At 22.8% G+C, this 27226-nt stretch overlaps 11 protein-coding genes across 11 annotated transcripts; 5 read left to right on the top strand and 6 right to left on the bottom strand.

Moving 5' to 3' along the window:
- Positions 1–12: 12 nt before the first annotated feature.
- PVVCY_1302600 (snRNA-activating protein complex subunit 3, putative) lies at positions 13–1839 on the top strand (the record flags this gene model as incomplete). Its single annotated transcript, XM_008623934.1, has 1 exon — positions 13–1839. The coding sequence occupies one exon, from the start codon at positions 13–15 to the stop codon at positions 1837–1839; it is 1827 nt and encodes a 608-aa protein (XP_008622156.1).
- Positions 1840–3080: 1241 nt separating this feature from the next.
- On the top strand, positions 3081–4145 carry PVVCY_1302590 (60S ribosomal protein L27, putative; the record flags this gene model as incomplete). Its single annotated transcript, XM_008623933.2, has 4 exons — positions 3081–3091; positions 3358–3597; positions 3749–3859; positions 4067–4145. 4 exons carry the CDS (start codon positions 3081–3083, stop codon positions 4143–4145), a joined length of 441 nt encoding a protein of 146 aa, XP_008622155.2.
- A 998-nt stretch (positions 4146–5143) lies between these two features.
- Positions 5144–5596, bottom strand: PVVCY_1302580 (inner membrane complex sub-compartment protein 3, putative; the record flags this gene model as incomplete). Its single annotated transcript, XM_008623932.1, has 1 exon — positions 5144–5596. One exon carries the CDS (start codon positions 5594–5596, stop codon positions 5144–5146), a length of 453 nt encoding a protein of 150 aa, XP_008622154.1.
- Positions 5597–7037: 1441 nt separating this feature from the next.
- On the bottom strand, positions 7038–10919 carry PVVCY_1302570 (conserved Plasmodium protein, unknown function; the record flags this gene model as incomplete). The annotated part of the gene is made up of 1 exon (XM_008623931.1): positions 7038–10919. The coding sequence occupies one exon, from the start codon at positions 10917–10919 to the stop codon at positions 7038–7040; it is 3882 nt and encodes a 1293-aa protein (XP_008622153.1).
- A 2821-nt stretch (positions 10920–13740) lies between these two features.
- Positions 13741–15296, bottom strand: PVVCY_1302560 (ubiquitin carboxyl-terminal hydrolase isozyme L3, putative; the record flags this gene model as incomplete). Its single annotated transcript, XM_008623930.2, has 9 exons — positions 13741–13836; positions 13925–13984; positions 14081–14134; positions 14221–14301; positions 14387–14454; positions 14573–14645; positions 14768–14836; positions 14927–14980; positions 15159–15296. 9 exons carry the CDS (start codon positions 15294–15296, stop codon positions 13741–13743), a joined length of 693 nt encoding a protein of 230 aa, XP_008622152.2.
- An 822-nt stretch (positions 15297–16118) lies between these two features.
- On the top strand, positions 16119–16838 carry PVVCY_1302550 (60S ribosomal protein L29, putative; the record flags this gene model as incomplete). Its single annotated transcript, XM_037634737.1, has 3 exons — positions 16119–16154; positions 16455–16520; positions 16713–16838. 3 exons carry the CDS (start codon positions 16119–16121, stop codon positions 16836–16838), a joined length of 228 nt encoding a protein of 75 aa, XP_037490792.1.
- Positions 16839–17958: 1120 nt separating this feature from the next.
- PVVCY_1302540 (conserved Plasmodium protein, unknown function) lies at positions 17959–18840 on the top strand (the record flags this gene model as incomplete). The annotated part of the gene is made up of 1 exon (XM_008623929.1): positions 17959–18840. The coding sequence occupies one exon, from the start codon at positions 17959–17961 to the stop codon at positions 18838–18840; it is 882 nt and encodes a 293-aa protein (XP_008622151.1).
- A 264-nt stretch (positions 18841–19104) lies between these two features.
- PVVCY_1302530 (kelch domain-containing protein, putative) lies at positions 19105–20976 on the bottom strand (the record flags this gene model as incomplete). Its single annotated transcript, XM_008623928.1, has 1 exon — positions 19105–20976. One exon carries the CDS (start codon positions 20974–20976, stop codon positions 19105–19107), a length of 1872 nt encoding a protein of 623 aa, XP_008622150.1.
- Positions 20977–22064: 1088 nt separating this feature from the next.
- PVVCY_1302520 (FYVE and coiled-coil domain-containing protein, putative) lies at positions 22065–23021 on the bottom strand (the record flags this gene model as incomplete). Its single annotated transcript, XM_008623927.1, has 1 exon — positions 22065–23021. One exon carries the CDS (start codon positions 23019–23021, stop codon positions 22065–22067), a length of 957 nt encoding a protein of 318 aa, XP_008622149.1.
- Positions 23022–24169: 1148 nt separating this feature from the next.
- On the bottom strand, positions 24170–25069 carry PVVCY_1302510 (biotin protein ligase, putative; the record flags this gene model as incomplete). Its single annotated transcript, XM_008623926.1, has 1 exon — positions 24170–25069. One exon carries the CDS (start codon positions 25067–25069, stop codon positions 24170–24172), a length of 900 nt encoding a protein of 299 aa, XP_008622148.1.
- A 1175-nt stretch (positions 25070–26244) lies between these two features.
- PVVCY_1302500 (conserved Plasmodium protein, unknown function) lies at positions 26245–26826 on the top strand (the record flags this gene model as incomplete). Its single annotated transcript, XM_008623925.1, has 1 exon — positions 26245–26826. One exon carries the CDS (start codon positions 26245–26247, stop codon positions 26824–26826), a length of 582 nt encoding a protein of 193 aa, XP_008622147.1.
- Positions 26827–27226: the final 400 nt, after the last annotated feature.

Genomic DNA, 27226 nt, shown 5'->3' with positions numbered 1-27226 from the left:
TTTCCATTTTTTATGGATGAAAGAAAATATAGTTCATTTAATTTGCCAATTCCGCACTTCCCTATAAATATTTTGTTTGAGACAAATGAATATGATTTTTATAAACTAAAGAATGGGGAAGGGAATGGTAAAGAGAGGGATAAAGAAAAAAACAAAACAAAAAATAAAAAACAAATTGATGATCTTGAAAGTGTAATAAATGAAAACGAAAATGAAAGTGATAGTGAAAGTGAAAATGAAAAACTGTTTATGAAATATCTCAAAAATATTGTCGGAAAAAGTGAAGATAATAATAACCAAACTGACAGTATTGGAATCATAAGCAGCAGTAATACTAATAGTAGTAGTAATAATTTTACAAACAAAAATAAAGAAAATGATGACGAATTAGATGATTTTACTCATAAAGAATCATCATTTTCTGTAATTGATTCTATCGATACAGTAGTAACAAATAAAAATGAAATAAAAAAAAATGTTCATCTTTTTGAAAAGTTTGATAATATTCATATAAAGGAGGAACTAAAAATGGAATGGATATACCACACAACTCCAAAAGCATTTACACCTAAAATTGTTGACATAAAAAAGTTTGAAGAAGAATGTAAAAAAATCAAACAAAGACTCAAAATGGGGCACCATTCCAAAGAAGCAGAAAAGTGTTGTGAGGAAGAGAAGAAAGAAGAAAATGGAGAAGCCCTACTAGTCAATACAGAAAATTGTGAAAATAATGATAAAATAAAAACAAAATTTTACAAATATTTAATAAAAGTGTTATTATCAGGTGTGCGTAGTCCAAATGTTAGCGAGATTATTAATCATGTAGTTTATTATAATTGTAATAATTGGCAACATAAAATTGATTTGAATATATTAAAAAAAGTGGCAAATAATTCTAAAAAAAGAAAAGTATTGAACAGAACAAAATGCTATTTAGATTGGTTACCAAATATAGAAGAGAATACATTTAGTAAATATCAGATTATATCAAAATTAAAAAAAAAAACAATATCAAAAACATTTAAATTAGTATGTGATTTTAATAATACTATATTAAAATCACTGTATATAAATCAAAATACTATTGATAGATTTTACGCACAAGAACAATATTTAGTTTTAAATACAAAACAATTAAAATGTCTTTCATCTAGTGACATTTTTATAATATCTGTTTCTTTTTATCATCCAATTCGAGGTATAAAAATAGCAGAATTTGAAATATTATCAACACAGACACTAGCGAATTTAACAGACGTTTTTTTTTGCTTTGATACTTCAAATTATGGTACACCAAAATTTTCAGGATCTGTATATTACATTGATGGTATTCTATATCCAGATGTAAGAGATAAAGATGCATTAGATTATTCAACATGTATAATTAATTTTTATAAAAATCGAAAAAATATATCTTCATCCACTGCTTCATCTAGTAGTAATAATAATATAGATGATTTTCTTAAACACCCTTATAAAATATATCAAGATAAAGCAGTTCTTAAAGATATAAAAATTCCTCTATACAAAAAGTGTTGTTTTTTACATCAAGGGAATTGTGAGCATAGAATTGTTTTTAGTAATGTAAGACAATATAATAAATTTAGAGATAAAGATATTTCTCAATATCCAATTCGAACTTTTAAACCGAATATTGCAACAAAATATTGTATATGCTGTCATAAAAATATAGCACAAAAAATTATTATAGATAGTTATTTATTCAAAGAAAATCCATCATATGTATGTGATGGTTGTTTCGAATTGTTTTTGTTAGACTCAAATGGAAAACCGATTGATGATATGATGAAACACTTTCAATATATCAACGACATTTGAGGGGAAGAAAGAATAGCTATTTTATTAAATCATTAATAATTAATAAGTTTGTTTTTGTTTAACACCATTTTATGGATAAAGAAATATTGTTTTCTATTTATAATATTTGCAAAAAGGATGTGAATTCTTTTTATTTTGTGTTTATAATATATTTTTTGTCTTCCTCTTTTCTATTATACATATTTTTTTCTTAGTCGAAAATACACATAGGGGAATGTTTATTATTTACATTTATTTATTATTATTTTAGTAAAAAACTAAAACATAGGTGAAATGTGAACATTTTTAAGCATTATATTTTTTCTATATACATAATTAATTATATATATGACACATATTTTTACACTTAAAAAAACCGTATTTTTAACTTTTTGTGAATGACCAAGTAATACATTATATAATCTCATATATTTAATTAGCAAATAATTATTTATTTCTCGGAAAATAATTTTATGTACTATGTTATTAATGTTGTATGCATCCCATAATATCATTATGATATAAATAATATATACTAATATAAATTATTTATACGCATTTTTAAAGGCCTTAACTTTTCAATAGGCTTATTTTATTTTTATTGTGTTAATGGAAATAAATAATTATTTCAAATATAAATTTTTATAAAAATTTTATTAAATTAATTAAGCATATATTATAAATAGTTGACTATTTTATGAGAAATAACCTTATATATTTTATGAATTTTTTTATTAAGAATATCATATATATTTTTGTTGTTTTTTTATTTGATATTGCCCTCATTGTAAAATTGATTATCCCCTCAACTCTATCGCATATAATATTTCCGTAAAAAAAATCCAATAAACATTGCCTATTTATTTACATATATATACAAACATTATATACATATTTCTATATATATTTTTCTATATATTTATTATATGTATTATATATAAATATGCTTATTATGCAATAATTTGACCATTTTTATACGCTTATATTTATTCTTAAAATATATTATAAAAAGAGCAGTTCATATATATCCGAATTATTATTATTGCCATTTCACTTTATTTTTTGAAAACTATATATGAAATATATTTTCAAATTTTTATTTCATAATTTAAAAACAAAAGAACATTAATTTTTAATTTTTTTAATATAAAAAAATTTATAAATAAAAAAGGAACCAATCCTTTGTTAATTACATTTTACTTTTTCAAGTATCTTTAAAAAAGAAAGAAACCAATTATTATCCTATAAAACAAATCGTCAAAATGGGAAAATTGTAAGTTATTCATATTACATTTATTTTTATGTTGTAATTATCGCATAATATGTATATATAATATATAATGAATTATGCTTGAATTTTTATAAGCTTGTTTGTTTTTTTTTTGCGTGGAAAATACATTGGATTATTCATAATTGATATGCAAAAAATAGTTACTATTAATACCTTCGTTGTAGAATGACTGTCATTTTTTTATTATTATTTTTTTTTATAATACCGATATTATAAACTATAATATATTATGTGTTTACCTTTTACAGACTTAAGCCAGGAAAAGTTGTTATAATGCTAAATGGAAGAAGAGCTGGTAAAAAGGCTATTATAATAAATACCTATGAAGGTCAAACAAGGGAAAGACCTTATAGCTATTGCTTAGTTGCAGGAATCGAAAAACATCCATTAAAAGTTTCAAAAAAAATGTCCAAAAGAAAGATTGTAAAGAGATCAAAAGTTAAAGCCTTTGTAAAATACATTAATGTTAACCACATCCTACCTACTAGGTACTTTAAAAACATATAAAATTTACATTATGCATATATTATATATATATGTGGCGATATAGGCAAAAAATATATACATGATATAATTTTCCCTCTTTAAACAAACTCGTTTATATTTGCTAATATATTTTTTCATTCGTTTTCTGTTTAGATATCAAGTTGCTAATGATTTTGACATTAAAAGTTTAGCATCCGATGATCTTTTAAGGTCAAAAAACAAAAAGAAGGAAGTTAAAAAACTAGGAAAAGTATTTAGAGATAAGTAAGTTTTATTTATTATATAGATATTCTTATCACCAAATGAATAAAATTATGAAAATAAAAATAACTATATTTAAAAATATTATTTCCATTGATCTTTAACTGTATAATGTGCCTATCGTTTTATTTAATCGCATATTTATGGCTACTTCCTTTATATATTGGCTCGGTTCACATATATTTTTATTTTTGTTGTTTCTAATTTTAGGTTCTTAGACCCAATTAACAAAAAAACTGGAGAAGTATCCAAGGATGTTTCATTTTTACACAAAAAATTATATTTCTAATTGCATTTTAATAGTATTTTTTTCCTGCATTTTCAGATAGTTTAATGAATTTTTTTTCATATTTATGTAGATTTATGTACGAATACGTATTATAATACATATTACAATTTTTAAGATATTAACATTATTCAATAATTAATAAATGGTAAACTTGTATATTATATAGAATACTCGAATATTGTAAAAAAATAAAATAATTGCACAAGTTTATGTGCATGTATTATAAACCAGTATTGTGATCAGTGCACAATATGTTTTAATTTAAATTGGGTTAATGTTTTAGGGGGTGAAAGTACCATCTTTATCTTTTCATTTTTGTTAATAAGAAAAATTAAAACAATAAAAAAAATACGGAAACATTCTATTATGTGTAATGTGTTGTTTTTATTTACAACAACCGGGAAAAAATTAAAATTTCCAGTTTATAGAAATTTAAATTAAGGTAATTCATAATTTAAAAATTGAATATAATACATGCTGGTAATATAACTAATATCAAATAAGACAAATAATAAGGATAGGAAAAAATAAAATAAATGCATATAAAACAATGCAAGTCAAAATAACAAATATAAATTAGATATAATGATAAAAAAAATAATAATAATGATGATAAGCAAATAATGCTTATCTAATTTATTGGGATATTAAAAATGTCTCGAATTATGTAAAACACAAATGAACGCAACTGTTAGCTATATGTGATATAAGTATTTTATATGCATTTTGCAAACACGCGTTTATTCATATTCATTTCTTGTATACTAATATAGGAAGGTGAAACAAATCTTTTACGCTAAATTGAATTTACGCTTGTTTTGCCTTCTTTATTTTTTTCCTTTAATTTATATTCTCTGAACAATTTAATTATTGAAGGGGCGTCTTTTTAAATTTTTCATTAATATATGACAGTCTCGTAGTAGCTATTTTTTGTTTTGATGCACCATTTGGGCACCAGTGTAATGTACGTGGGATATTATTTTCTGTGCACTTCATTCTCAAGCAGTTAAGCAGTATTTTTTTATAAACTCATAAAACATTCTTTCCTCTCCAGGGCTATCCATTGCAAAGGCAATAGCTTTAAGTGTACTAATCAATCGAATTCCTATGACCTTAGGTGATTTTAATAAATTTTGTTCTGATTCTAATAACGACTCGCAACTATTTCTATGAAGTACACACTTAATATCATTAAATTTTATAACACGAACTTTATTATCTAAGGATAGTTCAAAGCATTTCTCATTTAAAAAAATTTTAAAATAACATTGAATTTCATTTCCATCAGGAAATGCTACTCTAATTGTATTACCATTCTTATATTTATCTATCCATGTTTCTAATGTCCAATTATCATATTCATCATATTTTTCTTGACTGGGGTATGGATATATATCTATATTGGATTTGTTGTTATTGAAGTCGTTAATGCAGCATAAGCCGTTTCCCATTTTGAAAATTAAAAAAAAAAAAAAGAGTTAAATATATTTAAAAAAATGTGTGTAAAGTGCGTATCGAAAAATTACAAAATTATACTATGGAAAAGTTTAAGAAATTTATAACTCTCAAAAATATATAATAAAAATCATAAGCAAATCAAATATTATCAAACACCGTAAAATAACATATGGAGCATAAAAAATAGGTTAAACAGAAAAGTTGCTAATAATTAAAAGAGTGAAATTAAAATAAACTCCAGAATTAATCAACACTAAAGAATATTCATAAAAAAATAAAATTATTTATTTGGGTTTTATTTTTCGTTATAATCATAGGAAAAATATTTACAAATTGTTTACATAAAGCATAATAAACTTTTATATAAATATGTGCACAAAATAATAGAAAAGTTCTACTAAAAAAAATGAACAGTTCAGAATTTATATGCAAATAAATAGCCAAAATAAGAAAAAAAATAAAAGAAAAAAAAAATGTAACAATGTACAAAATAATAAATGTAAATTATGGACTTAAACAATGTATGGAAATTTATTGTAAAGTAAAACCATATTGAAATGTGCTACTTTTTTATTTGTTTGTTATTATTTACAATTTTATAATATTAAACTATTAAGAACAAATCAAAAATAATGTGCATATATTTTCCGTTTTTTCTTTTTTTTCGTGTGAATATAAATTTATTAATAAAAGAATAAACTATTCAAATTATACATAGAAAAAGTCGTGTATAAATATATTTTCTTTTAAAAGTACTGAATTTTTTTATAATTTTTTATTTATATGCCAGAAAAAATTAAAAAGGTGGAAAAAATTTCCATTCTACACAAATAGCATTTATATTTAGAACAACACTGGTATATACATATAATAGTCAATATATGTATATGTGTGTACAAAGAAATTGACAAGACATTCACACACGGACACCGAAAAACTTTGAAATCAGTTATATGTTAATAAAACAATAAACATGACAATTTAACAAAAAATAGAATATATTGGTATATATATATTATAAAAATAAATATTCGTTCTTTTTTGTTCCTTTTTTTTTGAAGGGTAATATCTTCAATTTTGACATTTTCACATATTTTTAAAAAAGTAGTAAACACCTGTATAAAATTTAAATGGAACATATATTTTTACCACATTTAAGTTCGCCGTTATTTTTATCACCTTTTCAGTGTTATTTATTTTGTAATTTATTATTATGTTATTTTTGCATATTCATATAGCATTATATGGTTGCAGTTTCGTCAGCTAGCTGGTTATTTATATTTTTTTTCAAAATTCTTAAGAGGAACATTGTAAAAATAACTTTTCCTTTCTCGTTTTCTGCTTTTTTATGTTCATCTTTTAGATTTAATGTTTTACACTTAATAGTTTATATTATGCAATATTTGTAGTTCCACAATATTGACGTGGACTTCCTTAAATAAAACTGTGATTTAGTTCGGAATTTATATATTTATTATCATCCATATTTGGATTATCTTTTGCATTTATTTCGTCACGTTTTAAATGGTTGACACTCATTTTATGGCTAATAGAGGTTGTAGTAGACGTCCTCGAAATTTCACGGTTTCCAATATTATAGAATTGTATATTTTTTTTAGTAGGAGTAATATATGTAGTAGTAGCAGCTGTAGCATCTCCACCGTTTTCTAGAGAAACTGTATCGCTTTGGATATTATCGCTGTTCTCACGGTGATGTTGATAAATCATCTGCACACTGTTGGACATATTTAAATGATCAACTGTATCATTATTAGGGTTGACAGAAGATACATTATTTTTTCCTTTATGTAACTCATTCCTCTGATAATTAGAATAGTATAAATTTCCGTTATTTTTATATTTTTCATTATAATTTGTGAAAGCATTTTTGGTGAATTTTTCACTGGTTTCAGTTTTATTTTCTTTAGAAGTGGTATCATCTATCCATCCTTTTTTTTTGAAATAACTATTACAGTCATAAAATAAAATTTGTGCATCTAAAATAACATCAATAGGAGTTATCTTATTTTTTATTTTTTTTAATATGTAACAAGTTTGGCAAATCATTAATTTCTGTAATTCTTCTCTGTCTAAATTTTCTATTATATTTTTTAATAAGTAAAAATATGCCCCATTGCTAAAGTTTACTTTATTGTCTTTGAAAATGTAATTGAATTTTTTGTCCCCATTTTTTTTATTGAAACTATGAGGGCATCCATCAAAACAATTGGCATTTCCCCCTTTACTAAAACATTCATTTAAATGGTTAGAACAATGAAGATAACAATTATTGCGTATATCTTTGTTTGTAGTTTTGGAAATATCCATACAATTTCTTGCTAAGTCACAGTTATTCTGTTCTTTGGGAGCATTCTTATTTTTATTATCATCACTATTTAACTCTCTTTTGTGATAGTTGCAAAAATTGTCGTATCTTATGTTATTATTTAAGTTTTTGTGCTCATCTATAAAATTGTAAGAAATATTTATAAAATCGTGATTTTCTTTAGCATTATAACTTTTTTTGCAATTATCAGTCTTATTATTGTTTCTATTATTTTCATTCATGTCCCTTTTATCAGAATTATTATAAATATTATGAGGAATAATATAATCCTTTAGTTTCAAATAATTGTAAAAGCTGTATAAAATATTTTTTATCTCACTATTCTCTATATTAGAAGGACTATTATTGTTTTTCCCTATACTATCGTTTTTATTTGTGTTTTTACAAACGGGGTTATTAATTGTGTCTTTTTTTTTAGTGTCTCTACAATAAGGTAAGCTGTTCTGATGTACCTCCACAACATTGTGATTATTTTCTGAATTTTTATTTTTATTATCAATTGGATTATTATGCTTGTATAAGTTTTCATTTTTTAGTAAATTATGTGTATCTTTCATTGGTTTGTTCATGCAAATAGAATTATTATCATGCTTATCAATTTTTGATTTATCTTGCTCTTTTTTTGTGTATCTATTTGAATAAGATATATCACTTTGTTTAAGAATGGTAGTAGTATTTTCTTTACTGTTAAAATTGTGTAGTATATTATTAGCCCAATCTTCAGTGCTCGGTTTAGAATTCATCATCTGATTCTTTTTTTTCATAAATGTGTAACAGAAAAGATTAAGAAAATAATCATTTATACTTGTATTTGTTTTATTTAATTTGTAAAAATAATTTTTTAAATATTCATAGTTTTCTTTAAAATTATTCGAAATATTATCATCACTTATTGTGGGCATGTTGTTATTATCAATTTTTGGGATATCATAGTTTTGATCTTTATTACAGTTTGGTAAATTTTTAGAATTTTTATTTATGGTTCCATTTTTTTGGCTAGTAATATTTATTGAATTTATTTTATTATATTGTCTTTTTAATTTTTCATGATGAGAAATTTCTTTATTATGAGGCGCATATTTTTTATTTGAGATATTTGTTCGTAATAAATTTACCCCTGTTTTTGTACCCTCATTTTGATTATTTTTATTTCCACAAAGTTGTGATGGCATACAATTTTTGTATGGCTTTTCCAAGGCATTTATACTTTCCTCATTTTTCGATTTGTTTATAATTATTTTTTCATTATGTTTCTCTTCAACTTTATTATTATACCTTTCATAATTATTATGTGATGATAAAATACTTTTTAATTTGATCTTTTGAAAATCACGATCATTATAATTAACTTTTTTGTCTACTTGTTTTTTTTCTATTTTTGGGATGGCATTTCTATTAGTAGCTATATATTTGTTTTGGCATGGTTGTAGAATCTCATTTTTATACCCATTTTGAGAAGGTAAAGGTATATGAAGCATATACTCATTTTTGTTTATTGGTAATAAAGCCTTTTTATATTTATTAATATATGATATGTCTTTGTTTATCATGAATTTATTTTGTATATCCTTTTTTTCAACATGGGTGTTTATAGTGTTTGGATTTCCTTCCAGTTTATTAATTTGAGAAACTTTTTTATGTAATATGTTTGTGATATTTTGGGAATTTTCATTTTTTTTAATTTGTTTGTTATTTTGGTTTTCTTTTGAAATTTTTCTAAATGGAATAAACTCAGTACCATTTGTTTGCTTGTTGACACATTCGATAAAGTTAGTTAATACATTCCTGTCGATAATTTTTTTTATGTTCATTTTTTTTTCTTTCAATTTATTGTCCTTAATCATATCATTTCTAATATCATTATGATCATCCTTTCTTTTTTCAACTTTTTTTTTGCCATTATGCATTTTCGTTATTTTAACATCATCTATAATATCTGGTATATCTAAATTTACTCTGCTTATTATATCTTCATCTTTGTAACTACTTTCACATGATATGTCTTTAAAATCATAATTGCTCGAACAAATGTTTATATTTTCTCCATCAGTTTTACTGCTTCTATTACTTTGGCTTGTAGACCTACTTGTGCTTTCCTCTAAATAATCCTTATATGTTAAATTTTTTATATCTAAAAATATATTTTCATTTTTATTGCATATATTTATTTTTTCTTTCAAAGTTGTATCTTCTATAAAATATTTCGCAATATTTGGATTACTACTATTGCTGCTACTATTATAACCTGAATCACTATAATTTTTATTAACCTTTGGGAATACATTTTCATCAGTTTTATTTATATTATTCAGAATTTTCTCATCAATTGGTTTACTATTATAAGCTAAAACCGATTTGAAATTATCAATATTATTGACTAAAGACAAATTTTCATTTTTTTTAACTTCATTCCAAGTGTATAATCCATTGGTATGTTGTAATGTTTCATTTTTTTTTATATTTGTTTTATAATTCTGTGTATTATTTTTTTCTTTGCAATTTTGATTCACATTTTCATATTGGCTTTTTACAAAATTTTTATTATTACAATTGTTAACCTTTTGTTTTTTTTTGCACATATTGATAGTAATATTAATGGGTTCATTTCTTTTTTTTTTAGTGTAATCGATCTTTTTTTCATTAGTTGAGTTTGCATATGATTGAAATAGAATATCATAGGATATCATATCATTGTGATTTTCACTAGTCTTAATATTATTGTTATCATCACTCTTTAATTTGTTTTCAGTATATCCACGTTCTTTTTCATTGTCTTTTGCATCATACTTATTCCTTTCTATATAACTCAAGTTATTCAAATTCGAATTTGGTTTTTTCTTTTGAAAAATTTGTCCCTTTTGTGTCGGAAAATTTTTTATACATTTAATTGCTTCATTTTCTGAACATTGAATTTTCAACGATTCTTTTGGGGGTAGGTAATTAGGATGTGCCATATAGAGCACGTTCATGTATAAGAATATAAAATATATGAATGTATATATATGCTCACATATATATGTATATATTTACGCGTATATATTTATACGCATATAGCTAGGTTGATATATATATATCTATGTATATATAATGCACGGAGTAAAACAACCGTTGCACCTTTTTATTTACAAGGAATAATTCGAAAATATTTTCTCAAATTAGTCCATATCACTTTGTTGAGGGTATTTGCCAATTTTAAAAATCACACCATCTGCACCTTCTACAATGTTTCTATTTTTGAAAAAATAAAAATAATAAATAAAATATAAAAAATATGAATTGTACAAATATAATCACGCTTATTCTATTTGTAGACAATGCACTATTATCCGATCGGTGAATATTATCTCAATCAAAAATAAGATATCGTTAATGTCAGGATGTATATTAGATATATCGTTTTTTATATGTATAAAAAGACGAGTTTTGGCTATAACATGTATCGATAGGTGGTGCACATATGTATATACTTGGATAAACAGGTAAGCAGTATAAATGAAAGTAAAATGCAATTTAAGTGATAGATAAAACCTATTTATAAATCTTTAATATTACCATAAACCTGTAAGATGAACGATTATATAGATATAAGCTATACGTCGAATTAAAAATGTATATACATATATATATGCATGTAAATTTTATAAAAAATTGGCATACATTAAAATAAGGATCGAAGAAGAAGAATATACACATAAATTATGAAGCCCAAAAATGTTGCAACTTAATTTTTTGGATTGTAAAAAGTGCAAACGGATGAACACGCACATGCATGTTTGCATGCGTATATCAAATATAGTAACACGAAATCATGGTTTTATAATTTTGTACCTATTGTACAATTTAAAAAAAAACATTTCATAATACACAACAACTTTCACATGGGTATTTATACATTAACATATATGCATATGGATATTTGTAAGGTATAAAAAATGCATATTAAGAATGTATCATAAAATATATGGAAATTATTATTTTACAACTATTAGGGCATTTAATAAAATATAACTAAATGGAAGTTTGAGGTATAAATTGAAAAATGGAGAGAATCAAAATGTTACTAAGCAAATACACACAAGCATACACATATATTACAACAAGAAAAAATAATATTAACAAGAAATAAGAATGTGCTACAATTTCAAATGTAACCCAGTATAAATACAACACTTTTACACCATATTTTGTTAGCACACAATTTGGATACTAAATAAAATCATAAAAAATTATGAAGATATGGAAAAAAAATTCAACAGGACTTTGTATGTGGAAATCAATTTTTTAATATCTCATATTTTAAAATGAGGATATTTATAGGATACAATATATTTTTTAATTTATTTTTATTCATTGCACAAAATATAGGCTACCCTTTTTCATTTATTATTTTATTATTTTTTTTTTGGGGGGAGGTAGTAGATATCAATGACAATATAAAATCGTTAATATGAAAAATCAAAATTAAAAAAATAGATATACACCAATAGATCGAAAATAAATTTAAATAAACGTTTTAAATTCAAACCATGCAAAAATAAAAAAAATAATGGAGCGCAATAAAGAATTAATAAAAGTGCGAAACCATTGGTTATGAAATAGGACGAATCCTTCAGAATGTAAAAAATTGTTAAATAAATATATAGATAAATAATACATATATATATATACATGTATTATCACAAAAAAATATATATATTGAATTATTCATATGTAAACATATATGGTTGCTTATATTTATTAGGATACATATATAGACAAATAAGCTATATATCGTTTCCAAAAAAAAAAAATATAATGTAACAGAGTTATGCAAAAAAAATACAATTTTATAAATTTCTATAAATAGGGAATATTGTCATTTTTAGTTTTATTCTTCATTTATTTTTCATTTTAATGCCAATATTCCTTTTTTTAAGTGTAATGCTTTTAGTAGCTAGCGTAAACGGCAAAAAAAAAATAATACACACGTTAAATATTTTTAAAAAAATTTTATTAAAAATTTAATTATTTAGCTCATATAAAAATTTATCAATATATTTTAAAATTTATAAGCATATTTTTTATTAGCAGTGGTTGCAATTGTTTAGGAAGCTATATTAATAAGTTGCACCCAAAATTATAACTGGAATGGTTGTGTATCGTTTTGTAAGGCTAATCTATATACATATTTTGAAAGGTATTTATTATGCTGATATTATAATAAGTTTATTTGGTGCATGCAATTATATTTAAGAACAATTAAATAAAAACATTTTATATGCAATTTTTTTTGTTTCGTTTTCCATATTCTGTTATTTTTTATATTACAACAAATTAACCATTATGCCCTTATATAAAAAAAACATTCTTACCATTATTATTTATATCTATAAAAAATGAGAATAATTAAAAGCCTTTTCTCTTTTTCTTTTTTTTTCAAACACATGATTGCCCTTATTATATATAGTGATATTTTTTAAATAAAATACAAAAGGAAGTGTACATATATTATTTATATAATCAAAATGGAACTTAAATATTTAAATGGAAATTTTTAATAAAATTATTTATTTGTGTGTAAATGTATGAAAGTTTATAAGCCTTTAGTTATGTTTTGTGAAATTGTTTAATAAAAAATTATTAAGCTTATCCATAAAAAATGCAACTTTATTTCATAAAGACATAATTATGTACAACCTTTTAGTTATCCATTGAACTAAAAAAAATTATATGTATATGTGTATGTGCATATAAATTTATTTATTATTCTTTTGGCGATACTTATCGCAGTATAAACTTAAGGTAGTAAATTTACACTACATTATTTGGCACAACTGCAAGGGCAGAAAAACTGTGACAATCTTGGTACTTGTTTATAAAGTTATCTTGGATTAATTTTCCAGCATCCTAAAATAAGAAATATAGAAAATTGGAAAGCATATAAATAGGTCTATATATATTATTGTATTTGCTTATTGCTTGAATAAATTATTACATATACAAAATTGTCGCTCGTGGTTTGGCCATGGATTATGGGGTGATTTTTTCTTCCATCCTATATTCGAAAAAAATGAGCACATATGTGTATGTATAAATATGCAAAAATAAATGCAAACTATTTAATGTATCACTAAAAAGTTCGTTGGTTTACCAATTCGACTAGCATTCCATTTATTTCTAAGAACGCAATAAAATGCGTGTCAACCTAAATATTGCAAAAATAAATAATACATTATATATAAAGAACAAAGTTGTCATTTTTGCATGTATTAAAAAAAATATAAGCCTCACATCAATACTTTCTCCTGAATTTAAATCATTTCCCGAAAACTCATGATGCAATTGCTCAATAATATCGTTATTTTCAAATTCCTTAAAAAATTGTTAAATAAAGTAAAAACGGTTTATAAAATTAAATATAGGAAATATAGGAATGAATAAAAAAAAAAGAACAAACCGTTGCGCGTCCTTCCGGTTTTAGTTGGTCAACTTTTGTAAAAAATGTGTCCAATACGGAATCTTTATCTTAAAATGGAAAAATAAAATATACACATGTACATTTTATGTATATTGTTATTTTTTATGATAACATATTTATATAGTTAGTAAAAAGAAAAAAATAAGCCGATTAATAAATCTATACCTAATGGAAATGTATTCCTTAAATTTGCAAGCATATGCAAAAGTGCTATAGTACCGCAAGAATTGGGGACGGTCTTAATTTAAGGAGATAAAAAAATGTTTTTATAAATATAGAATATTTATTAATAAGGCAATATACACATGCCTATATGCATATATTAATATTGGAAAAATTAAATTTTAATTATTTTTTTACTTGTTTTATGAACCAAATGTTGCTATCACTGTTTGTTGTATTTATGTGACTTGAGCCAATGTTATTATCCTTTTTAAAGGAGAAATAATACGAACAAATATTAAAATTATAAAAAATGATGGGATTTATAAAAAAAAAATTAAACCTTTTAATTATTACCATATCATCCTTTATTGGATATAAGAATATTATTGCGTGAACAGGTTTAGGTATCTGTTAATATAAATTAAAAAAAATATATATAAACTATTTAGTTTAATTCCATATGCTAAGACACGCAGTTTTTTATTTTTGTTGCTATTTTATATGTATTAGCAAATTACAACATTTTTATGCATTAATTTTTAATATATTTTTTTAATTTATTTATTTAAAAAAAAATAAGATTAACCATATCTAATAAATCCCTGCTAAAACCATAAATGTCTACAAAACTCAACTTTTGGTGTCCAAGTTTACAAGAGTACAAATACAACGAATCGGGATTCGATTCTATTGGTATCCATATTTTTCTTTTTTCCATTTTCATATTTTATTTTTACTCTCAAAAAAATTGTATATGGGCATATAAGTATTATTATTCAATTATTTATTATATATTTTTTTGCAGACTTTTTATATGTGTGAAATATGTAGCAGCACGTTGTATATGTTACTAAATTTTACAAAAACATACTATAAATAAAAATATAAAAAGTGCAATTTTGTACTATTTGCTTAATTATATTAATCTATTTTAATAAGAAAAAAGAAATATGTTTTTTAATTTATTTTATTTGAATTTATTTGACTTTATTATATTTATTTTTTTCAATATATTGCTCTATATATTTTTTATTAAAGCCTACGGGGAAAAGGTATATTATATTTTTTCCCGTTTTTTTTTAAAGGGGATTAAAGTGCAAAGAAAAATATGGTATTAAATTTGTAGGTATAACATGAACGTATTTATTAATATTTTACTATGCCAATTATGATAATAAATACAAAAAATATATAAAATATGTATTAATATATATAGTCAATCATATATATATATATATATAAAATAATATATAGATCCAAGCAATATATAAAAAAACTATATTATGGTAAATTTGGTTATTGAAAAAAATGTATAGCCTCATTTATATGCGTATAAACACTACTAGTATTTATTTATGTAAACTTTAAAAAATAATAAAATATTTTTTTAAATTTATTTTGACCAAGTTATATCTCTTTTTAATACCAGAGAAGAAAATATTTTTTGTTTTTCTCAAGAAATATTAATTTTGTACTTTGAAATACAAAAATCATTTTATTAATTTTTTTACAAAAAAATATAATATTATTTAAAAATAAATTCAAGATGGCCAAGTCAAAAAATCATACCAATCATAATCAGGTAATAACATAATATATTAAATGAAATTTTTAGTTTATTTTCCGTTTTTAAATGAAAATAATATATAACTTATATATATGTTATATCTTAGTTACCTTTTATTAAACGTGCTTGAATTTTTCTATTATATACCAGCATTTATTTTATATGGAAAAATTTAAATCGTTTGTTTTATATTCTCAAATAAATGTATACATATACACATGTTAATATCCATAAAATGAAAGTATCACATGGATATGTGTTTCTCCTATAATTTTACATTTTTTATAATATTTTTCTATTTTTTTATAAATATAGAATAGAAAGGCACACAGAAATGGAATTAAGAAGCCCAAGTCTCATAAATTTATGTCACGCAAAGGGGTATGTTTTTATAAGCAAGCAACTATGCTTTAGTTATATGCTCTATTTCATTATTATATTAAAAACAATTTTTTATAGTATTGTTGTATATGCATATTATGTTGTCATATATCATTAATGATTTTGTGAATGTGCTTTTTATATATACTTTGTCTGCATTTTTTAATTTTACATTTTTCTTTTCTTTCATAGTTGGATCCAAAGTTCTTTAGAAATCAAAAATACTGTTTAAAAGGAATGCTTAAAAAACAAAAAGAGTTAAAAGAACAAGGAAAAGGAAAAGAAATCAAAAAACAAAAACAAGGAAAGAAAAAGTAAACAATGAACGGCCTTGATAATTATTATATTAATTTTCCATAATAATTAGTTAAGTTTTTAAATAGTCTAATTTTCCTTATTTTCATGTTTTATAACCCCTTTTTTTTTAATGCAAATTACTAATAACATGCTTTTTTACGAAGTATAACTTATAACACCATTACCATTAGGGTTTTAAAATTATATTAGGAATATATAAAAATTATTGCATAATTTATATATTATATTTAATATTTCAAAATATAATATACCCTTAAATATATTAAGGGGGAAAAATATATCTACAATCATCTCAACTTTTTTATTCTAATATATTTTAAAATATTGGGAATAATTTTAAGTATGTATGTATATATGCATATTATTATGATATAAGGTTAATCACACATTGTTTTCTAAAATATTGTATAATGGTTATAAACTTTTTAATATCTGGTTTTACTTATATTGTTGTTGTTTAATATTTTTTATTCTTGGTACATTTTAGCCATAATTATTATAAATAGGATTGTGTGCATATAAGATAAAAACGATAAAAAATGGTAAAAAATATATAAAGAAACATGTACAGACTATTACCTTATTTATTTTAATATACCTACCAATACACATTGTTTTTTTCGTTTATGTTTATTTTTTCCCTTGGATAATAAGCTTGAGAAAAAAACAAAATATAAAAAATAAAAATTTAAGCACTCATTTAATAGCACCATTTGATAAAAAAATGAATATAAAAATTAGTTGTGTTGAAAATAATAATGAAAAAAAAATAAAAACGTAAATTATATGAATACCATATACAACATACAAAAATATATTTTATAATAGGTAGATTATATAATCATGTATAATTTTAGAAAGGAGTCCTTAGTAATATGGGTGTTTAAAGACCCACAAAAATGAGTAGCTTTATTTTCAATTAGCTATTTCGTATATATATATTTTTTATGCATTTATTTTTGTTTATTAGAATTTTTATTATATTTTTTCTGTGGCTAGTCAACTTGTATTAAGTGAATAATTTTTACACTGATTATGATATACTTAATAAAACACATAAAAAAATAGTCATCTTATAAAACAAGTTAAAAAAAACTTTATTCTATAAAAGCTATTTAAAATGTCGTCAATTAAAATCAATAAAGATGAAGGGAAAAGAGTCCAGATTTGGATAAAAAGTGCTATTGGCACACCAAATAGAAGACAATATAAACATAAAAATATTATGTACCCATATTTTCGAATGTATAAATCACCATATAGGGCTCGAGATTCTAGAACCCGACAAGCTTTTTGGCCATGTGTTGATAAGTATCCTTGGCATACTCACCAAAAAAGATGGGTAAAAAGTGATAACCTAAATGTGAAATTTTTTGCAGAATTTACTAATAAACCTCCAAATAGAAAAAATTTATTTGAAACATGTCACACATTACCATTTAATGGAATTAATTGCCTTTTTTGGAACCCAATATATTTTAATAGTTATAAATTTTTTTTAAAAAATTCAAAAAAAGAGGACAAACAAGATGATAATGAAAACTCGGATGAAGAAGGAACTGAAATAAACAATAATTTACATGGTGATATAGACACCCCCAATATAAATATTATACAAGGGGGATCTAATGAAATACAAAATAAAAAAGTATTACGAATAAACAATTATTATTATATTGTAGAAAAAGAAGGAAAAAATAATATGTACTTTCATCTGAAATATATCCACTATACCATGCGCCCATTTAGAGGGAAAATAATTGGTGATCTATATATAAATGATAAAAAGATTCGGAGTAATATTGCACCAAAGGGTGCAGTAAATGGGGAATGGAAATATGCATATCCCCATATTCATATTAATGAAAAAATTGCTAATAATACATTAAATTATACTACTACAGATATACAAATGAACGACCAAATTATTAAAAATTTGATTATTGCAAACAAAAATACCTATAGACCCCCTTTACCAAAATGCTTTAACCAGTCTAAATAATTTTTTTTTGTTTTCCATTTTTTTTAACCCCCATAGAGGACTGTGATACATATGTGTGGACATATATTATTTGGACACTATCTTATTATTATTATTATTATTGTTATTTGCTATTTTCTCATATTTTTTTATGTCATTTTTTTGTTATTGCTTGCAAAAACTTGGAAGCAAAAGAGAATTATTATATTAAAATATATTTTACGTGATTAAGCATGTTCTTATCATTTTTGGAAATATGGCTAGTAAAAAAAAAAAAATGGTTAGCTAGCTAATATAATTATATAGAGATTTTTTATAAAACTCCCCCAATAAATGAGGTTCTAATGTAAGCATATTAATTTTCTCTTTGTCTAATAAATTATTGTGTATAATAAAATCAATGCAGAATTTGCATAATTGTTTTGATTCATTTCTATAGCTTATAAATAAAATATTAAAAACGTTATATCGATCTATTTTATTTGTAATGGCTTGTTCGCACAATTGTGCTAATCTGAATAATTGAAACCTGCTTATAGCTAATATTAAAATTTGTATATAGATTTCAAGTGTACAATCAGAGGGGAAATTGTCTGTATAAAGATAATCAATAATAATTAAAAATTCATCATAATTTATGTCGTTAATTGGTATGTAAATTATAGGGTCATGGAGATTTGTGTCGACTATTTTGTTAATCCCGTTAATTATTATTTTTTTATTTTTTTCTGAAATATGAATATTAAATAGGGATTTAAAATAATGAGATCTTGATGATAAAATATTTTTGCATCCATAAATATGTCGGTTTTGTAAAATAAAAACAACATCCGAAAACGAAGAGTTATTAACCATATTTTTGTAATGGTCTAATAATCCTGAAGGTGCAACATATATATTTTCTAACTTTAATGCATATATGTTGTTTAAAATGTTTTTTTCATTAAATTTTCCAATACAATATATAACATTTTTATAAAAATGAACATTCATATTATTTTGTGAGCAATTATTTTCTGTAATCAATTTTTCCCATGTTCTTTCATGAATATTATATTTATAAAAATCGTATAAATTTCCACAAAAGATAGTATTATATCCTCCTAATATATATATACACTTATTATATAAAAAAGATCCCATCAAGCATCTAGGCATTGGTAATTTGTCTTCTATGTTATTACAATATGTGTAACTTTTTGTTTTTTTTTTAATATTTTTAATATCCTCATTCGAGTTTTTATCTAACATTTCTGTATCCACATTATATTTAATTTTTGTCCAAATTCCAGATTTTATATGATATTCATAAAAAGAATTTAAGCACCTTTCTCCGTTATATCCTCCAAAAATATAAAAGTATCCATCAAATATGTGACTTATTGTATATGCCCTAGGATTAGGAATATCGCCACTTTGCTTTGCTTTAATCCAGTTTTTATGATTTAAATTTAAAATATACAATTCATTACTTAAATGTTTTCCGTTGTATCCCCCAAATATATACACCAAACCTGACGCATCGTCAACAGATATTGAAAAACCAAACAATGTTGGAGGTGGACAATGTGTATTATTAATTTTTTTATTTTTTTTAATTTTCATAATATCCCATATTTCTTTATTAAAATCGAAATAATATAAATCATTTGACCATCTCCTTTTCCCATTATACTCCCATAATATATACATTTTATTTTTATATAAAAAAGCTGAATTACTTTCACTTTTTAATGGACAATTATTATTAATCATCTTAATCCATTTATTTTCAACTATATTATATTTATAAAAATAGTTTAGTCTTTCCTTTGGTATATATCCACCAAATATATATATACAATTTTTATATAACACGGATGCAACTTTATTTTTTTCAAGATATTCCCAACTATCCTTATCAATACTTATGTCTCTATCCTTAGTTATATTGCTACTATTAGAATAGGATATACTACTTTCTGATGTATCAGTTTTTTGTCCATTTTTCAATTCATTTTTTATATCATTTATTGAAGAGGAACTAAGTTTATGCCATCTTAAAACATTTCCATTTATAATACTATTTCTACTTTTAGTACTTTCAATACTTTCAGAGTGCTCACTATTCTGTGTAATATATGATGTAGACTTTTTTTTGTCGATACAATTTGCCATATTTTTTTATCTCTCTTTTATTTTCATTTGAAAAGTATTACAAGCATAATAATTTGATGGAGATAATGATATTTTAAAAGAACAGAAAAATAAGGCATCATAAGTCTAAAAAAAAATTAATAAAAACAACAACAACAATATTGTGTGACAGTATAAATATAATACATACAAAAAAAGATCACACAGTAAAACAATTGAAAAGACAAAAGAACAATTTCCTGATCCTCTTGGATAAGAATATTTACTAAATTTTTATAAAATATATTTATTTTTTTTAATTAATTATTATGATTGTTTTTTTTTAAAATGAGTTTATAAAAATTTACATAGCATAATAATACGCACATATGTGTGTAAAAAAAAGTAAAATTGTATACACTATGTAAACTGAATAAATATGCGATACAATATCAGCATTAAAAAATCATATAAACCATTAATTTAAAAATACGGAATTTCGCACATATATATAAATGCATAAGCTATATATATATCGCTAGGTATAACGCAATTATGCCTCGACATTATTTATAAAAAAGAACATGAACAAGCATAAAGGGAATTAATCGGATATAACAAAGGATTTTGGAAAAAATAGAAAATAAAATAAAGCACATTAGTATAATGAAAAAAGATAAAATAATTATCGTATGTCAAAAATGTATATAAATACGTGAAGAGTTTATAAAATCACATATTCTGTGATAAACAAATTATATTAGTATATATTAATTCGAATTATATATAATAATAAAACAAAAACAATTGCTCAAATACTTAATTCAAGAATTAATATATCTTGCAATAATCAAATTAAAAAAATGATGAATTTTATGAGGACCTGGATTAAAAAGGGTATATATGTAGGCATTCTTATGTGTATGTATCTGGGTAAATCTTTTTGAATCATTGAAAATATACAAAATCGAAGAAGGGGGATAAAAATAATAATCATACTTAAACCCAAAGCAAATATCATAAAAAAATCTATGTGTGTATGTGCACTAATGTGAATATACTCGGATCGTTTTCGATGCACTTCCCTAGATACTTATACAATGCATACATATATTCTGTTTCCCCATTTTTCACATAATAGCACATCCGTTTCGGCAATAACTGCAACAATGACCATCGTCCCGTTCATCTTCTGGGCCTTGAGAAACTGTATAGGATATGCTCATTGCATGATCGTGCAAATTATTTGAATTTTGTCTAAAAGACATAGTACTACTATTACTAAAGGAGTGATTGGTATTAAATTGTGATTTATTTTTATTTTCAAGTTCAAGTTTATTACATCGAATAATTAATTTTTCAACTTGTTTTTTATATGAATTAATAATACCTTCCGATTCTTCTTTTACCATAGTTAATTCATTTTTTTCTTTTATTAAACTTTTAATATTTAAATTTTTTTGTTGTATTTCATGATTTCTTTGATTTAATATTTTATTTAATTGTGTTTTTTGTTCTTTTTCTTTTTTTAAAGATTCTAGTTCTTTTTTTTGATTTTCAATTATATTATCATACGATTTTATTCGATCGTTTAAATCTTTTAATCCTTGTTCTCCTCTTTGTAATAATGAATGAACATCATTAGTATTATCATTATTATTTAAAATTTCACTATCAAATTCTATTAAAAACGTTTTAAATCTTTCAACCATAGCCATTTTTTCACTTAGTGCTTTTTTTAAATCTTGATTAATTTGTTTTCTTGCTCCTAAATCTTCTTGTAATAATAATGTTTGTGTTGATGATCTTTCAACAAAACATTTATCACAAACTCGAACTTTTTCTGAATAGCCATATTCACTTATTTTTATTTTATTATCTGAACAATTTGAGCAAAACACATTTCCACAAGCTCGGCAATGATGTTTTCTTACCCTGACATTAAAAGTCACATTGCAGCTATAACAATTTGTTACTTCTTCATCAGGTACCCAGTGCCCTCTTTTATCTGTTATTATATTTTCAGCATCCCCAAATTGTGGCGCTGAAATACTCGTACTATATCTTTTATCTTGATAGGGCCCCATATATTTTTAGTGTTTTTTTCTTAAGTATATTTTGGCTAGGTGTTTTTGCAAGCTTTATTTTTTCCGCTTTTATTTGAATGACGCGACCGCTATTTTTTTTTTTATTAGTTATATACTTAATAAAATAAATATAGCGATACAAAAAATGTTCATATAATAGTTTTGCTAATTTAAAAAATAATTACTAAGATGATATACCTTTAATTCAATATTGCGCATCTGCTTAATATGCTTAATTAAGCTTTTATTATTTATTTTGTGTTTTAATTTTTTTAATTTTTTAAAAATCTTTTATAATATTTTTTTTTTATATATTTTTTTATTTTTTTCTTGAATAAATGTAGCTAAAAAATATGTAATAAATATCCTTCATATAATATATAAATAAATTATCCATTCGGAACCAATTATAATTAAGAAAGGGGAGCCTAATACATTTTATATAGTAACTATTAATTATATATTTCCTTAATTATAGGAAATATATATATTTGCAGTACACATTTAAAATTATATTTTCTTTAAAGTAAATAAAATTAAAAAATATATTTATAAAAATTAAGTTAAAATGTTCAAAGCAATGAAAGGCTTAGTAAAATAAATTATAAAAAATTAAATAAAAAATGTTATAAAATTTATATAACCTTTTTATTTATAAATAATTTTTAACTTTTTCTTATTCTATAAATTTTATTTTTATTAAAACAATTAATTGTTAAAAAGCGGATACTCTCAATGTTTTTTCCACTTTTGTCAATTGACCGTGTAATAAAAGCTTAGCAAAAAAAAAGCAAAAATAAATGATAAAGGGGAAAGATGAATAAAATATAAGGATAAAGATACAACACAATATTCTCTATGTAATATATTTGAAATAAACTTAACATATTACAAGTAAAAAAGGTAAAATTTAACATAATAAACCTCAAAGCACAAAAAAAAAGCATGAATGAAATACTCTTCAAATTGTTGTTATTTTAATTTATTACATTTTACATGTTTTTAAAACAATGTATAAGTAATGGTAAAAATATAATTCTTGAAAATCGGATAATATTATTTATATGTGTGAGTATTTTTCAATTTTTTATGTAAAAACAAGAAAACATATTTCTTAACTACTTACTTTTCTGGTATGGCATATAATTTTATGTATTCCCTATTTGGTCGTAAAGATACATGTGTCCATTATTCACATGAATAATCCTATTATTATCATCCATCAAAATAAGAGTTCCATCATCTTCCATCCCTTTTAAATATCCAATAACTTTATTATTATCCTGATTTATTATTACTTTTTTTGATTTATATAAAAGTCGTAATGTTATATAATCTAAGAATAATGAAAACCCACCATTTTTAAAATTATTAATTACATCATAAAAATTTTCAATCAACTTTTCAGTTGTATCTTCTACACTAGGTACTATGATATTAGTGTCCATAGAGTTGGTATTTATTTCATTTTTAATGGAAGTAAAATTATTATTTAATAAATTATTTTGATCTATTAAGTCTATGTTTATTCCTATTCCTGCTATAACACAGATATAATCATTTTTTATTGAACATGAATTTTGGCAGCACATTTGTTTTGTTTCATTGTTTAAATAGTATATGTTAATTAGACAACCTGCAATTTTTTTATAATTAATTAGAACATCATTTATCCATTTTATTTGGCATTTTAAATTATAATGTTCTAATGATTTACTAATAGCAACAGTAGAAACTTGAGATAAGCATTTGAGAATTTCAATTTTATTTTTTTCCCATAAAAATACAAAGGATATAAATAAATTGCCTCTCTCAGATACCCATAATCTATTTATATTTTTTTTAGTATCTTTTGTTCCTATTCCATTTGTTTGTAAATTACAACTAACCGCTATCATATTATCAAAATTTTTTTTTTTAATATCATCTATAAATTTTTTCATATTCCTTTTACAATACAATTGAGTTGAGTCTAACTCATCGAAATGGTATCTGTAGGTATTATGAGCACAGTAAATTTTTTCATACATAATTCTTTCTTTTTCCATTTTTTTTTTTTAAAAAATTAAAACATATGCTAAATGATATGGACAAAAACAATGTACTAATTTAGTATAAAAAAGAAAATTTCCATACTTAAATATGGTAATGAATAAAAGAGGATATTCTATAGGATATATTCATTTAAATTTTAATAAAAAAACAAATATATATTTTTTCCACCGACCTTATAATGTATCTACCGTATTTTTTTAATACCTATATGTGAACATATTTATATTTTCCATATTTGTTCATAAGTTTATTTATTTTTCAACTAATTTGATCGATTATTTTGTGTGTGTGATAAAAATATGTATTTCTCCATATTAATTATTTAAAAAAAAATAAATTAAATTATTTCATTAATATATATAGTTGTATGTTATTCTTTATGTTTAATTTGTTTCTCGTTGTAGATATAGAGGGTAAAAAAAATTCATGGAGATATACAAAATAGTATTTTCATAACGCACACATATATGTGTATTTTTTACAGATAAACAATATGTACCTAACTAATTATATAGACATATATTTTTTTTTCTTTTTACACTAATATAATATAAGATATAAAACTTTTGTGAATTCAAAATGGCATAATACCTTGAGAGATAATATGGACATGCTGCACTTGGAAGCAGATATATTTTTTAAATCCGATGGATACCATTTTAGTAGTTGGTTGAAGTATTTGAGGGGGGAAATAAAAAAAATAATATAAAAAAAATGGAAGGAAAATATTCCCCATATTGCAAATTATTATTTAGAATCACCAAAAAACAATGCATATATATTATACATGTGTAATGATAAAAGGTGTACTGTTTTACATCATTTTAACTATTTTTTTTTATCACAAAAAATGTAAACTATTTATATAAGTTCAAAAAAACACATAGAATCGTTATATCCATATTTTAATTATCAAAAAAAAAAAGAATAAAAAGAGAAAACATCGATATATAGTTGTAATATCATAAGTGCAAATATTTAGATGATAAGTTATATTATATAAAATAGACAGAATAATTAATTTTTCCTAATTATATCAGATTAAAGTGGTGTTGTTTTTTTGGATATACTACTTGCATAATTTTGAAATAAAAGAAAATAAAAATAATATAGTATGCATATGTACATGTCAGATAGCACATGTTAATGTAAAAGAAAAAGAAAAAAAATGCTAACGTCAAAGGATATGAGAAGTTGGACAATGAGAAGATTTTTATGCTTCTCTATAGGAACAGCAACAATAATATACGCATTGCTTTTAATAGTATTGTCAATTCTTATGATAACTCATATGTCACATTATAATGAAACATTATTTATAATAATAGCTATTTTTAATTGTATTTGTTCAGGATTAATATTTATATCAATAGCACATAAAAATGCATTTACAGCATATATAGCATATAATATAGTTATAATGAATTATATGATTGAAGCGATAGAATTTTTAATATGTTTTTATCACACAAGTACAAGTCATAGTGTTCAGTGGTATTACGACAATTTTGATTGGCATAGAAAAATATTATATAATTATAATATGTATTATGGTATTTTAGAAATGATAATTCATATTTTTTTATTTTTAATATCCTTTTTTGTTATAAAATTAGTATGGAGCTTTTATAGAATTTTACAAATAGGAGGAAATATTTTTTCTTTTCAAAAAGCAGAAGATATTGAACGAATTTTACATGGCACACATTATTATTCTTATGGGACTATTGCGCATATTCATGAATATTGACATGTTTGTAACTTGATTTTTTTCATGCAAATAAATATTCAAGCATATTATTAGATTATATTTTTATTTTTTTAGTTATTCATTGTTTAGTTTTTTATTTTTAATATTTTTTTAATTAAAATAATCGAACTAATAATTAATTGGATTGCATATTATGACGTCTACTTTTCATTTTCTTTAGTACAAACACCATAGTATTATATAAACAAATTAACCAAGTGTTTAATTTTAATAATATATATAGGAAAATATTTTAAGCCCTAGGAGGATTAAAATCAAATCGAAGTAAAACAGTGATATAAGCCTTATCACAGTTTTACAAACAGCATTGCAGGTATGCTATCTAAAGATATTGTATGGAGGCTGCTAAATAGACATAACTTAAGGAGGATGTCCTTAA

Source organism: Plasmodium vinckei, assembly GCF_900681995.1.
Source record: "Plasmodium vinckei vinckei genome assembly, chromosome: PVVCY_13".
In the NCBI taxonomy this organism is placed as follows: Eukaryota; Apicomplexa; class Aconoidasida; order Haemosporida; family Plasmodiidae; genus Plasmodium; species Plasmodium vinckei.
Note: the sequence above shows the minus strand (reverse complement) of the source record. Positions and strands in the feature narration are given on the sequence as shown.